This window comes from Rattus norvegicus, chromosome 9 (assembly GCF_036323735.1).
Source record: "Rattus norvegicus strain BN/NHsdMcwi chromosome 9, GRCr8, whole genome shotgun sequence".
Taxonomy (NCBI): Eukaryota; Metazoa; Chordata; class Mammalia; order Rodentia; family Muridae; genus Rattus; species Rattus norvegicus.
In genome coordinates this window covers 6,604,683-6,618,222 of record NC_086027.1, presented here as the reverse complement: position 1 = coordinate 6,618,222, position 13,540 = coordinate 6,604,683, and the positions used below count along the sequence as shown (strand labels likewise).

The 13,540-nt window shown below is 43.0% G+C and overlaps 1 protein-coding gene across 4 annotated transcripts in view; it reads left to right on the top strand.

The window, feature by feature from the left end:
- The window catches only part of Efhb (EF hand domain family, member B), a 71,314-nt gene extending 61,882 nt beyond the window's left edge, over window positions 1–9,432 (top strand). For 3 of the 4 annotated variants that reach the window (XM_063266839.1, XM_039083162.1, XM_039083161.1), the window contains 3 exons: window positions 6,857–7,072; window positions 7,582–7,763; window positions 9,205–9,432. In XM_063266839.1, coding sequence (XP_063122909.1) covers window positions 6,857–7,072; window positions 7,582–7,763; window positions 9,205–9,375 — 569 coding nt within the window. In that variant the 3' untranslated portion in view covers window positions 9,376–9,432. The remainder of the gene's footprint in view (window positions 1–6,856; window positions 7,073–7,581; window positions 7,764–9,204) is intronic. The other variant, NM_001106879.1, reaches the window with a different exon arrangement.
- Window positions 9,433–13,540: the final 4,108 nt, after the last annotated feature.

Below are 13,540 nucleotides of genomic sequence, written 5' to 3'. Positions count from 1 at the left end.
AATCTCAACGCCCTGGCATTAACCTACATTGGGGAAACAAGACTTCACAGGACCAAGGGCCTTTCCTCCTATTGATGCTGGACAATGCCATCCTCTGCTACATATGTGGATGGAGTCATGGGTCCCTCCGTGTGTACTCATTGCTTGGTGGTTTAGTCCCTGGGAGCTCTTGCCGGGTCTGTTTGGTTGATATTATTGTCCTTCCTATGGTGTTGCAAACCCCTTCAGCTCCTTCAGTCTTTTCTCTAACTCCTCCATTGGGATTTCCTTGTTCAGTCCAATGGTTAGCTGCAAGCATCCTCATTTGTATCAGTAGAGCTCTGGCAGAGCCTCAGTCTCCCCCATTTCTTGATTATTGATTTATGTTTTGTAACAGGGTCTCCCTCTATTGTTCCTGTTGGCCTAGAATTCAGCCTTCTGAGATAGGAGTTATAGATAGGAGTTATAGGTATGTTCTGGCGTGCTTGGCTTATTGATCTTTTTTTTCCACCAAATATTTGAAAGTATTTCTTTTATTTATTATTTTTTAATTTTTTTGAGATTTTTATTTAGTTTTATGTATGTGGGGTTTTATTTCTGCATGTATGTTTGGTACCAATTTGTGCAGTGCCCATGGATATCAGAAGAGGTTTTGGATCTCTTGGAAGTGTAGATGCAGATGTTTATAAACCACCATGTGGATCCTGGGACTCAAACCCAGGTCCACTTGAAGAGCAGTCAGTGTTCTTTTTTTTTTTTAATTTTTTATTATATATTTCTTTACTTATATTTCAAAGGTTATTCCTCTTCCTGGTTTCCTGTGCATAAGCCCCCCTTCCCTTCCTCCCCCCTCCCCGTATGGGTGTTCCTCCTATACATCCCCCTTATTTCCCTCCCTCATATTCCCCTGCACTGGGGGTCCAACCTTGGCAGGACCAAGGGTTTCCCCTTCTACTGGCGCCCCAACAAGGCTGTTCTCCGCTACATATGCAGTTGGAGCCCTGGGTCAGAAGTATTTCTTTTATATTTTCTATTTTCTGCATTTTTCTTTTTCTTCTGTCCTGTCTATGTCTTTTGAGGCAAGGTCTCTGGTAGCCCATTTGTGTCCCAAACATTCTATGTAGCTCAGGCAACTCAAAACTCCTGACTTTTCTGCTGCTTCCTCCTGAGTGCTGGAATTGTACACACGTGACTATGCCTATCTGTCTTACCTCCCTCCCCTCGTCCTTTCTTCTTGTATGAATTTGAGATTTTTAAAATTCACTTTTATTTAAAATTATGTATATATGTGTGTGTTTCTTCACGTAGGTATGTGTTCAAAGTGCTTGAGGAGCTAAGAGGGTGTCAAGTCCTCTGGATCTGGAGTTACAGGCAGATGAGTCTTCTGATGTGGTAATGGGAAGAAAGGGAAGTCCTCTGTAAGAGCGAACAAACTCTTAACCACTGAGCCATCTCTCCAGGCCCTTGTGTTTTTGGTGGTTGTGTTTTTTGTTTTGTTCTTAAAGGACAGTTTAGCTCTGGTCTTGAACAAACAGCAGTCTTTCTGCCTCAGTCTCTCAAGTGTTGGGAATATAGGCAAACCCAGCTAATTTTTGTTTTTGGCTTACACATTCTTTTCATACTTGCTTTATGTATAAGTGTTTTGCCTGCATGTAAGTATGTGCGTCATGTACTTGCCTGGTTTTCCTTGGAGACTCCCCTGGGACTGGAGTTACAGATGGGGTAAGCTTCCATGTAGGTGCTTGGTCTTGAACCTGGATCCTCTGAACGAGCAAAAGTACCATTAACTGATGAACATCTCTCCAGCATCTTATTTCTTGTTTCTATTATATTAGCTCTGACTTATTTTTACATTTTTCTGAGATGGTCTTGTAGAGGTCAAGAGTGTCACCATCTATGCAGAGATTTATCATTGGTAATCAGAACCACATCCCTTGCTTTGATCTATGACATGGACAGAGCGCTGTAAAGCCTCTCTGTCCCTTAGAGATTCTGTAATGGCTACGTTGCAGTCAGTGCTCAGATCTATAGCATTTTACCGAGAGTCAGGTTTGGCCTGGGCAGACAGCACTAGTGATCCACAGCCTTTGTGATCAGCTGCCACAAGACCCAAGGGAGGGAGTTTCTTTCTGCTTCTTTGTTCCTTCCGACTTTTAATATTGTCACATCAGTTTATATTAAGCATTGAGCTATCAGAGGAGTAGAAGAGGCCCAAGGGCATAGTTCTGCCCAACCTGTGTCCAAAATAACCATCAGTGCACCATTTTTATTGTTTAATGTAGCTTTTAGAACTATTGTGTTGCTGGGTGCCTGTGACCTTAGCACTTGGGAAGCAGAAGAAGGAAGGTAGCTGTGAGTTTGAGACCTGTCTGATAGGATGGTGAATTCCTAGCCAGTCAGGTATACACTGGAAAACTGTCACAACAAACAAAAAAGCAAATAATTGCCTAGTCTGGTTATACACCTATATCCCCACCATTTGGGACATAAGACACAAGAGGATTAGAAGCTTGTCAGCCTCTGCTACAGGTTAGCCTGGGCTACCTAAGATCCTAGCTTAAAATAAACAAAACCAAACAACAATTTAGTCTTCAGATTTCTCTGGAATGAACAGATTCTTTTGTGGTTTCTACAACTCTATCTTCAGTTCTACCTAACCCCCATATGTGTTCTGATTCCCTAAACCTTCCTTCACTCTGAAATTTAGGTTCTTTCAGATATTTTAAAAGCAGTAGAGGTAATTTTCTCAATACCATCCCTCAAAAGCTTTCTAACTCTATCTCCTTTTTTATGAATGTTGTTGTCTTGGGAACAAGTTTGCTTTCCCTTGCTTTTCTAGATGATTGCAGTTTTATTTTTCCAATGTACGGTTTTATCAGCCGAGGCTAGGAGGTACTCGAGAGTTACTTTGAAGGTTATAATTTGTCTGGTAAATAACAGTACTGCCTTGGCTTCCATTTCAGCACCTGATTACCAGAATTAACTTTAAAGAGTGTCTCTCCTCTAGAAGTAACTATTTTCACTTTTATTCCTGGGTTGGCCTGTCATTCTGTAAGGTCAAAACTACCCCCGTCCCCACTTTGCCTTTTATGGAGAGTGGACCCTTTCTATATGGGGCACCATTCTTTTTAGCCATGGAGAATGCTATGGGACACTTTCTCACTGCCAACACCTCACCAAACAAAGTTGTTTCCACCGTCTCAGAAACAGAGGGGCAACATTTTTTCTTTTCTTTTTTGTTTCCTTCTTGATGTTTTCCGTTATATTTTTGTTGTATTTATGTGTGTGTGTGTGTGTGTGTGTGTGTGTGTGTGTGTGTGTATGTATGGGTCAGTGACTAACTTGTGGGAGTTGCCTTTCTTTTTCTCATGCGGGTCCTAGGGAGAGAATATGGTTGTCAGGCCTGGAGGCAAGACCTTTACCTGATGGCTTATGCATCTCCCTGGCCCTTTACTTTTTAATTTAATTTAAATTTTAGGCAAAGTCCCACTGTGTAGCCCAGGCTGGTCCTACATGTGGCAACCCTCTTAACTCTGGTCCTTAAGTGCTAGGATTATAAGTAGGAGCCAACTTTCTTGGTACGAGTGATGGTATTTAAGAGAAAGGAAAGGATTGCTTTCAAACCAAGCAGTTCTAAAAACAGTTCCTTTATTTTTATGTTTATCTTCTCATTAATCACCATAACAACCATTATTAACATTGCGATTCCTTGCTTCATTCTGGATTATACACATGTACTCTTATGTCTAGTCTCTTGATTTTGGAGTCAGGGATGCGTGCACTCAGTGGTCCAGGCTGGATCCTCCTGTTGGGTTCCTCAGTGTGGATTACATGTATGCTCCACAATGTCCAACGTATCCCTGATATTTGATCCATCTATCCACCCTTCCTTCCCTCCTTCCTCCCTCCCTTCCTTCCTTCCTTCCTTCCTTCCTTCCTTCCTTCCTTCCTTCCCCCCCTCCTTCTCTCACTGTCTCCTCTTATTCTCCGTTCCTTGTCTCTCTCCTTTCAGGCCCTTCCGTCCTTCCTTTCTACTCCCCACTCCCCTCTTACCCTTCCCTCTCCTGTTCCCCTCCTTCCTCCCCCTTTTGTTTGAGACAAGGTCTGTCTTTGTTGTCCAGACTTAACCCTGGACTTATAGCACTCCTGTATCAGCCTCACAGTGCAGTGGGATTACAGCCAGCGTCACCTGGAGTGTCATGTTATCAGGAAAGTTTTTTGGGGTGGGCAGTGGGAGGGTGGTAGGAGACAATTGAGATATAAACTACCCATGTAGCCAAGGTTGGCACTGAACATCACGAACCTCCTGTTTTCCCTTCCTCTGCTGTCAGTAGAATTCTTGAGGATTTTATTTTCCAGATTTTAGTGCACAAATTTAAGGTGGTAGCCGGTTGGTTCAGAGAAGCTCAGAATTTTTTTTGGCGGAGGGTTAGGGTTAGGGTTAGGGTTAGGGTTAGGGTTAGGGTTAGGGTTAGGGTTAGGGTTAGGGTTAGGGTTAGGGTGTTCTTCCTTATTTCCCTCCCTCCCTCCTTTCTTTGTTTTTTTTTTTTTTTTCTGGTTTTCTGGTTTTGTTTTTGAGTCAAAGTTTGTTGTAATTTATTCCAGGCTGTTTTAGAATTTACCACCCCTTGCCTCAGCTGCCCTAGTGCTGGGATTATAGGTCTGTATCACCATGCCCTCGTTTTTATATACCACATTTTGTGTCACAGTTGGCTTTTGGGGCACAGGGGAAAGTACTGTAAGACCATCTTTCAGTTTTACGGCCAACAACTTTTCAAACTGCAGTTTTCTGCGATTAGGTTTGTGTATATGTCTCTCTCTGTTTCTCTGTCTCTCTGTCTCTCCCTCCCTCTCTTTGTCTCTGTCTCTGTCTCTCTCCCTCCTTCCCTCCCTCCCTCCCTCGCTCTCGCCCTCTCGCTCTCTCGCTCTCTCGCTCTTTCGCCCTCTCGCTCTCTCGCTCTCTCGCCCTCTCGCTCTCTCGCTCTCTCGCTCTCTCGCTCTCTTGCTCTCTCGCTCTCTCACACACACATCAGGGTGTCTGGGTAGCGGCTTTGTACCTTCCAAGGCAAGGGAGCCGCACATAACTGTAGATTCAGGGGGAACAACAGTTCCTTTACAACCCCTGCATGCATTTCCCAAGGTTCTTCTACGGCTGTGGAAAATCACAGTGCCCTCTAGTGGTGTCTGTGGATAGCTCGTGCGTTGAAGGGAAGTCTTAGCTTCCTTAAGTGCTCATAAAATCACTCTGCAGATTCAGTTCTACCGCATGTTTTTCTCATCCTTTGGCAAAGGGCTTGGTCCCAGATGCTAACCACACATACTTCCGCTGAGCCACCCATAGCCCTGGGCTTTTCTTTGCACACTAACTTGTAGGAAGTTACTTTGAGGTGGGGTCGGGGTGGAGCAGCTCACAATATGTTTTTAATTTCTTCTCTGGATGGGGCACGCTCTGCCTTCCCAGTCCAAATAAATGTCCGGGGTATCTTTTTACCTTTTTTTTTACATGGCGGTTGGAAAGATGGTTTGGTGGTATAGAGCAATTGTTGCTCATGCAGAGGACCCAGGATTCCCAGTATCCACATGGTGGCTCACAACCATCAGTAACTACAGTTCTGGGGGATCTGATGCTTCTTCTGGTTTCTGACAGCAACAGTCACACACCTGATATCCACACACATACACAGGCAAAAACCCCAAAACTAAACAAAACAACTAAACAAACAAAAAACAATGACAAGCCCCCAAAACACCAACCCCCAAACCTCAAAAACCCCATACAAACAAAATACATAAATCTAAAAAATAATTTCTTATAACACTTATTGTGTGTGTGTGCGTGCGTGTATGTGTACGTGTGTGAATGTGCGTGTGCGTGTGTGAATATGTGTGTGCATGTGTATGCATGCGTGAATGTGTGTGCATGTGTGTGTGCACGTGTATGCATGTGTGAATGTGTGTCTGTGCATGTGTGAATGTGTGTGTGCCTGTGTGCATGTGTGTGTGTTCGTGCGTGTGTGCATGTGTGTGTGTATGTGTGTGTGTGTGTGTGCATGCACACATGCATATGCTCACAATGTGTGTCACAGTACATACAAGGAGATAGAGGACAACATACAACAGTTTATCTTCCCAGCATGCTGTCAGGCTTGGTGGCAAGTACCTTTACCCACTGAGCCACCTCCCCAGCTAGTGTGTGGAATTGCTCTTCCAAGCATGTCTTTCATCGCCACCTAGGGCTCATCTTAGGGAAATCGGTATAGTTCAAGCCAAACAGGGGGCTAAGCTCGAGGGAAAGGGAGAACGGAGGAAAAAGTTCAGTGGTGGAGCACTTACGTAGCTTCCATGAGGTTCTGGGTTGTACTGTGGCACTGAAAGAAAAAAAAAGGTTCTCTGTTTTTGGTTCTCAGACTGGAAAGGTTTTTATGCTGTAAAGAAAACGGAGTAGCAGAAAGTGATGCACGGCCATATTGGGATTACACCTGACATTGTCCTGAACTCGCTGTTCCACAGCGGAGGGAGTATTGGCGTTGGGGATCTGCTTCATGAACGCTCAGTTCCACTGTTAGGAAAAGGCTACAAAGGAAGTTCATTGTGATTATTACTATTATTGTTGTTATTAGTGTGTGTATGTATACATATATGGGGCTGCACATATCATAGTGCACATGTGAAGGGCAGTGGACATCTTGAGGGGGTCAGTTCATTCCTTCTACCATGTAGGACCCAGGGCTCTAATCTAGGTTTGTCAGGCTTGGTGGCAAGTGGCAAGTGCCTTTCCCTGCTGAGCCAAATAAGCCAGCTTGTTACAGGACATCAGACACCGAGAACTGACATCTTACTGTATCTTCTTGTCTCCTCTTTCGGGTTTTTCTTAAAGGTAAAAAAACAGACTGTGAAAATGTTACGGAGACTAGTATCGTGGGAGAAACTGATCCGAGTCTTCTGGTAAATCCTGAAGACATTGTCCCCAAAGAACCAGGAAGTTCAGAAGAGATTGTCCGGACAATCCTGAGACCAGGTGACAAAGTTTCTGACCAGTATAAGACAACTTCTTCTGAGATCAATGCTGTTGTTGGAGCTGTTCCTTCTATATGTAAGCATGCCTCACTCCTTGTCCAGTTAAACGATCTGCACACCCAGAAGTGCACTGTTCATTGTGTGTCCTTGCAGGTTCCTAGCCACTCTCTGCATTAGACTCTAAGTTTCTCAAGGTCTTGGACTTTTAAGTTTAACTGTGTATTGTAAGCACTCTGAGGTCTCAAAGGTAAGTTTGACCTCTTATGATGGCCCACGTAAAAATGTAATCCTATATTAATAGAACCGAGACTCTCATGGATGAGAATGTTGAATGCTTTCCCAAGCTCTACTTGGACTTCTGTGTTCAATTATTATTCTCTTGCCCCAGCTGCCCGTGTCCTTGGAACCAAGGTGCACCCTGCAGTGCTGTCTCCACTCCTTTTTATACAGTCTTTGGATCTTAGCTTAAGCACATTGGTGTTTAGCCCAGCTATATTTCAAGAGGTTAGTGATCATCTGTGACTGGTGGCTACTGTGCTACAGCTGGGTTTCAGAGTGCCTTTTTTTCCCTCATTGATGACCTAGGTTACCCCATCTATGGTGTTCCAACCATTCGCTCTGACATCCCTGCTCCCCGTATTCGTCGAGTCAGTGACATGAATAACTACGGTGAAGAAGGCAATGCCTACGCCTTGCTGCACCCCTCCATCTTCTCGCAGAAAGGTGTATTCGAGAGAGACTTCTTCAAAACCAGGTCCAAGGAAGAGGTACAGAGATTGCCTCAAACTTTGGACTTGCCAATGATCATCATTATTATCCTGACCACTTTTGCTACTGTGCTTTGTTCTCCAAGATGGCATTTCACAGGTTGCCCTGCTCTGGCCTGACACTCACTGTGTAGCCCAGATGGCCTATAGCGTTTGGTGGTTTTCCTGTCTCGGCTTCCCAAAGCACTGGGATTGCAGGCCTGAACAAACACACTTTACTAGTGTTTTATTGATTTGTTTTGAGCTTTGCTAGGTAGCCCAGGCTGGACTTGAAATCATGATCCTCCTGATTCCTCTTCCTGAGTTCGGAAATTAAATATTGCTTCTAGACCGATCCATGTTATCAGTCATCATCATTAATCATCATCGTTAATTTTATCATCATCTTGTGTGGTTGAGGCCAGCCTCCAAATCAGCTGCATAGCTGAGGCTGCTTTTGAACTTCTGATCCTCCTGCCTCCGCCTCCTGAGCGCAGGTGTGTGCCTGGTACTTGTGGTGCTGGGGCTCAGATCCAGGGTTTGCGCATGGGAGGCAAGAGCTGAGCCCCAGCCCTAGCCTTAGCCCCAGCCCATGACTATCATTTTTGACTTCTCAGAATTATAGCTTGTATATATATATATATTTTTTTTTTTTGGTTCATTTTTTCGGAGCTGGGGACCGAACCCAGGGCCTTGCGCTTCCTAGGTAAGCGCTCTACTACTGAGCTAAATCCCCAGCCCCAAATAGCTTGTATATATTATCTACTTCTCTGCCCCCTTCACTATGTATGTCAGGTAGACTTTCAACTCAAGAGCATCTTCCTGCCTCTGCCTCCCCAGTGCTGTGATGAGAATCACAATGACCATGTCCACCTGCTTCTCTTCACTTAAATTTACTTAATTTTCATTTTGGGAGTTAGATTTTTAAAAATATGTATGTATGTATGTATGTATGTATGTATGTATGTATATGTGTGTGCCTATGTATTTTATGTATGCTTCAATGGCTGAGTATGTGTGGATGTCAGAAGAAAACTTGTGGGAGTTGGTTCTTTCCTTCCATTATCTGGGATTAGGGAATCAAATTAAGGTCTTGGCAGCGATCACCTTCACTCCTTCATTTTGTTTTTAAAAAATAAAAATAAAAAGTAAGAGTGAGCACAGGATTATCTCAGATTTACTATGGAGCCCAGGCTGGCTTTAAATGTCAGCCTCCCCGGTGTGGAAGCCACAGGCATGCACTCCCATGATGCCTGAAGAGTACAATTTTGATATCTGTTCATTCTATATTGTATAGAAACATATGCTATGTGAACACATGTACTTTTGGAGAGGACCAGTGACTGTCATAGTAAATGTTAAAAAGTTTTTTAAAATACATATTTTACTTTATGAACTTAAAATTTAAAATACAAAATTTAAAACCTAAATCTTGGTCTGGACTTAAATTCATTGTTTCTAGATTTCAGATATATTAACTAACATTGGAGTCAAGCTTACTGAAGAAGAATTCGAAAACGTATGGAATCTTGCTTCACAAAAACATCAGCAAGGAGAAGTTTGTGTTGAAACCATCAGGAATGTTCTAGATGAACTGCACGCAGACCTCTTTAAGTGTAAAACGGCCATGTGATATTTTTGGGAACTTACACATTTAAGCAAAAGAGATTAAATTTATATTCATGTAAAATATCCTGGTTTTCTGTTATGTTGGAACTTGGCTGTCACTTTGGCGTCACTCCTGTGCCCGTGTATACGACTTCATCTCCTTGTGAATTTGAAAACCTCTAAGGACTTAAAAAGTGCTGTAAGAGCCTTCTGCCTCACAGTGGTCACAGCTTAGAGTGATGATGAACGTTAACAATGTTTGGCAGGCCTAAGAATTCCACACATTTAAGTACATCCACAATTGCACAATGGCCACTAGCATATTATCTTCTTAAAATTTTTTCACCTCTCTCTGCTTCCTGCCTGTAGATGGATTCTGAATGCTGTTAATTCAAGACCACCCTGGGCTACATAAGCAACTTCCTGGCCAAATCTAGGCTACCAAGTGAGACCCTGTTTCAAAAAGAAAAACAGAAAAAAAATTTTTGGAGAAATTTAAGAACCACAGAAAACACATATAAGTTGTAGTACCCAGCAGTACACAGTGGTGTGCTGGAATTTGCCCTTCACAGTCCACAGAGGTCAAGAGTGAGTCTCTCTCTCCAGGATTGCATTCATTGGTAGCTTGTTATGAGCTGTGGTAAGATCATTCTATTAAGTAAAACACCAAAATCTATCGCCTTCAGCCCTGCACCAGGTGTTAAAAATTTATCAGACCACTTATACAGCTGCTTATGTGTCTGTTCCTCACCTGTCCATTCACCAGGCCATACGTGTGTCAGAGCAAGTTGCCTGTATTGTGCTTTGCCTCTCAATACAAAGAAAAACAGGAAAATGGTACAGGATCTCTTCCCCACTTTCCCCTCCCTCCCTCTTTCCCTCTTTCCCTCCTTCCCTCCCTCCCTCCCTCTCTCCCTCCTTCCCTCCCTCCCTCCCTCTTTCCCTCCTTTCCTCTTTTCCTCCCTCCCTTCCTCTTAAGGTGCTAAGCCAGGACCTTTTGTACACCTACATTGCCAATGGCCACAAGACCACAACCCTAACTCTCACCGTGGAAGTTCCAAAATTGGGAAGACCCTGATATATTAGTCAGAGTTCTCTAGAGCAACAACTTACAGAGTAAATCTATCCCTATATACAGAAGGAGGATTTACTGGAATGACTGCACTCCAGCTAACCCGACAGCGACTGGCTATGAACAGAAAGTCCAAGAATCCTGACGAATTAGGTTGTAGTGCCAGGAAAGGAAAGGACTTGCTAGCAAGGTGAGCAGGCAAAGAGCAAAGGCTTCCTTCTTCCTTGTTCTTATACAGGCTTTTATCTGAAGGTGTGGCCTCAAGAGTTAGATAACCGGCATGTGTCATCCTACCTTAAAAGATACAATTTAGAAGTGTATCTACCTATTTCAAATTATTTGTCAGATTATAATATAATTACATTATTTCATTCTTCTCTTTCTTCCCTGCTGCCTTTCAAATTTATGACCTCTCTCCCATTAGTTATTACATGAACATATGAATATTTTTAAATATAACCTGTTCAGTCTGAATAATGTGTGTTTTCAGGGATTATTAACTGGTGTTGGATAAACAATTGGTGTGCTCTTCCCTGGGAGGACTTTTCTCCTGCTCTGAGCATCTTAGTGGCCCATAGATTTTTGTGTGGATTCTATACTTGTGGTCTTTCTTAGCATGTGTATTGCTGTCCTTCTTCAGCTCAAAATGAGCATAGACTTTAATACCGGAAATTCTGTCAGGTTGTTGAGAAAATAATGCTAAAAAATTGAATCGCTAGCCTATGGCTGCAAGTAGATCTTCCCATCATAAGGAGAGTGGAAGCTGGACAGAGAGGAAGCAGAATTTATGTATTCTGAGGACCACAAAAATTGTCCTCTGGATGGCAAAGCCATTTTAAATCCCCTATCTCACTTTTAGTAGCTAGCTCTATCTCTGTATATTTTAGCTGTACAAAACAATTTGTTATTTTTCGTTAAGTTTGTTATTGACTAATAACAATTATTTAGCAATTTCTTTCTCAGTTATTTTGAATTATAATTTGTCCCAGTTGATAAAAAAAAGTGTACTTTTTGTCATGTTTACCTACTAGATTATGGTTAAAAACCATAAAGACAAAATCTTGTGGCTGAAAAGACAGCGCAGTCAATATTGTGGTGTGAGTTTGAAAACCTAGTACCAGGGAGTGGGGGACGGGAGGACCCTGGAGCCAACCTGATCAGTAAGCTGTGGTCCGGAAAGTGGCTCTGCCTCAACATAGAGTAGATAGCACCTGGGGAGCAGCAGCCGAGTTGACTCCTGGCTTCTACGTGCATTTACATGTATGTGTGATCTTTTCCTTCCCCTGTCTCTCTTTCTCTCTCCCCTCCTCCTCTCCCTTCCTCCCTCCCTTCCTCCCTGTCCTACCTGCTTCAAGGCAAGGTCTTATTCTGTAGCCTAGGCTAACTTGGAACTCACCATGTACCCCAGGGTTGGCCTTGACCTGAGAGGAATTCTCCTTCTTAGCCTCTGGGGTGCTGAGATTACCAGCATGAACTACCATATTCAACTTCCTTTATTCTTTTCATTAAAATGTTATCAGGGCTAGCATAATACCTCAGTGGTTAAAGCTTTTAGACATACAGAACTAGAGACTTGAGTTTGATTTCTGGAACCCATGTAAAGTTGAAAGAAGAGAACTCACTCCACAAGCTTGTCCTCTGATCTACATATGTGGGCCATGGCACGTGTGGCATCCTACTATGCGCACACACAATAATACATTTTCAATTATTATTTCTGAATGTACTTGCTTGGACCTCTGATTTCAGCATTAAGAGACTGAAACAGGTGGACTAGAGAGATAGTGGTTGAGAACACTGGCTACTCATCCAGAGGTCCTGAGTTAAAGTCCCAGCAACCACGTGATGGCTCACAGCCATTTGTAATGGAATCTGATGCCCTCTTCTAGTATGCAGTTGTATATACAGATAAAGCACTCAAATATATAAAATAAATAAATAAATTTTTTTTGAGAGAGAGAGAGAGAGAGAGAGAGAGAGGGAGAGAGAGAGAGAGAGAGAGAGAGTGAAACAGGAAGACTGAGTTCAAGGTCAACTTGGGCTGAATAGACATGCGGTCTCAACAAAACAGTGTGAAGTGAAGCAAATCCTTCCCATCCCCTTTCCCACTTCCCTTCCCTCATTTCCTTTCTCTTTTTTTCTTCCCTTTCTTCCTCCTTCATTCTTTCCTCCTGCCCTTTCCTTTATGGAGAACTGATTTTATATAGTCCAGACTGGCCTTGAACTTGCTGAGTAGTGAGGATGACCTTGAACTCCTAATTCTCCTGCTTCAGTCTCTTGAAATTGCACGTGTGTGCCATACATCTTCCTGATTTCTTGACTGTCTTGTTATGTAGCTTGGACGGGCCTCAAACTCATGATCCTCCTGCCTCAGTCTCACGAGGATGCTTCCTTGCCAGGCTCCCATGAGTCTGACTAAGTCTTGACAACCTATAATGAGCTGGTGTTAAACTGCCAGACTAGGGTGTATCTAGTGTTTTAACTAGAATTTACGGTTAAGTTGTACCTGGTACTACAGAGTTCAAATTCACTGGGGAAGACAAAGACTCACTGTGATTATAATTAGCTGTTTTGTTTTGTTTTTTTAAATTTAAGCTACAGCTGTCCTTAGTTCCCATGGCTGGATTTGGAACTAGGGCCCAGCTGCAAGGGGAGAGACTTTAAAAGGCAGGTTAACAATTACTATTCCTGTAGAATTTACAGCTATGTGTGGAGTTGCTTCACTTCCCCTACACACAGCCATAAATAGAGTTTACAGAAACTAGAGCGAGCGGTTAATCATTTCATAACTGTTTTACAATTTTGGGGAGCAGGCGAGGAGTCAAAGTTGCTAGGAGCTTGTCTTTTAGGAATTCAGAATGGGTGCCTAGAACAAAATGGAATTTTCCTCAGCCATCACATCGGCAGCCCCTTCTTTCTGTCTAAGACCTGTTTGTTGTTGGTGCCTGGTAGAAGTCTGACCAGAAATCTCTCCATGCCTCCGTGGGTTGTCTTTATTTATGTCCTATACATTGAGACTTTCTAATTTATCTTTAGTTAAGATCAATATCTTTGCTCTTTGTTGATGTCTTATGTTTGCAGATGCAAGCTTGAAGAAGCAATCTTTGACTTGTGACTC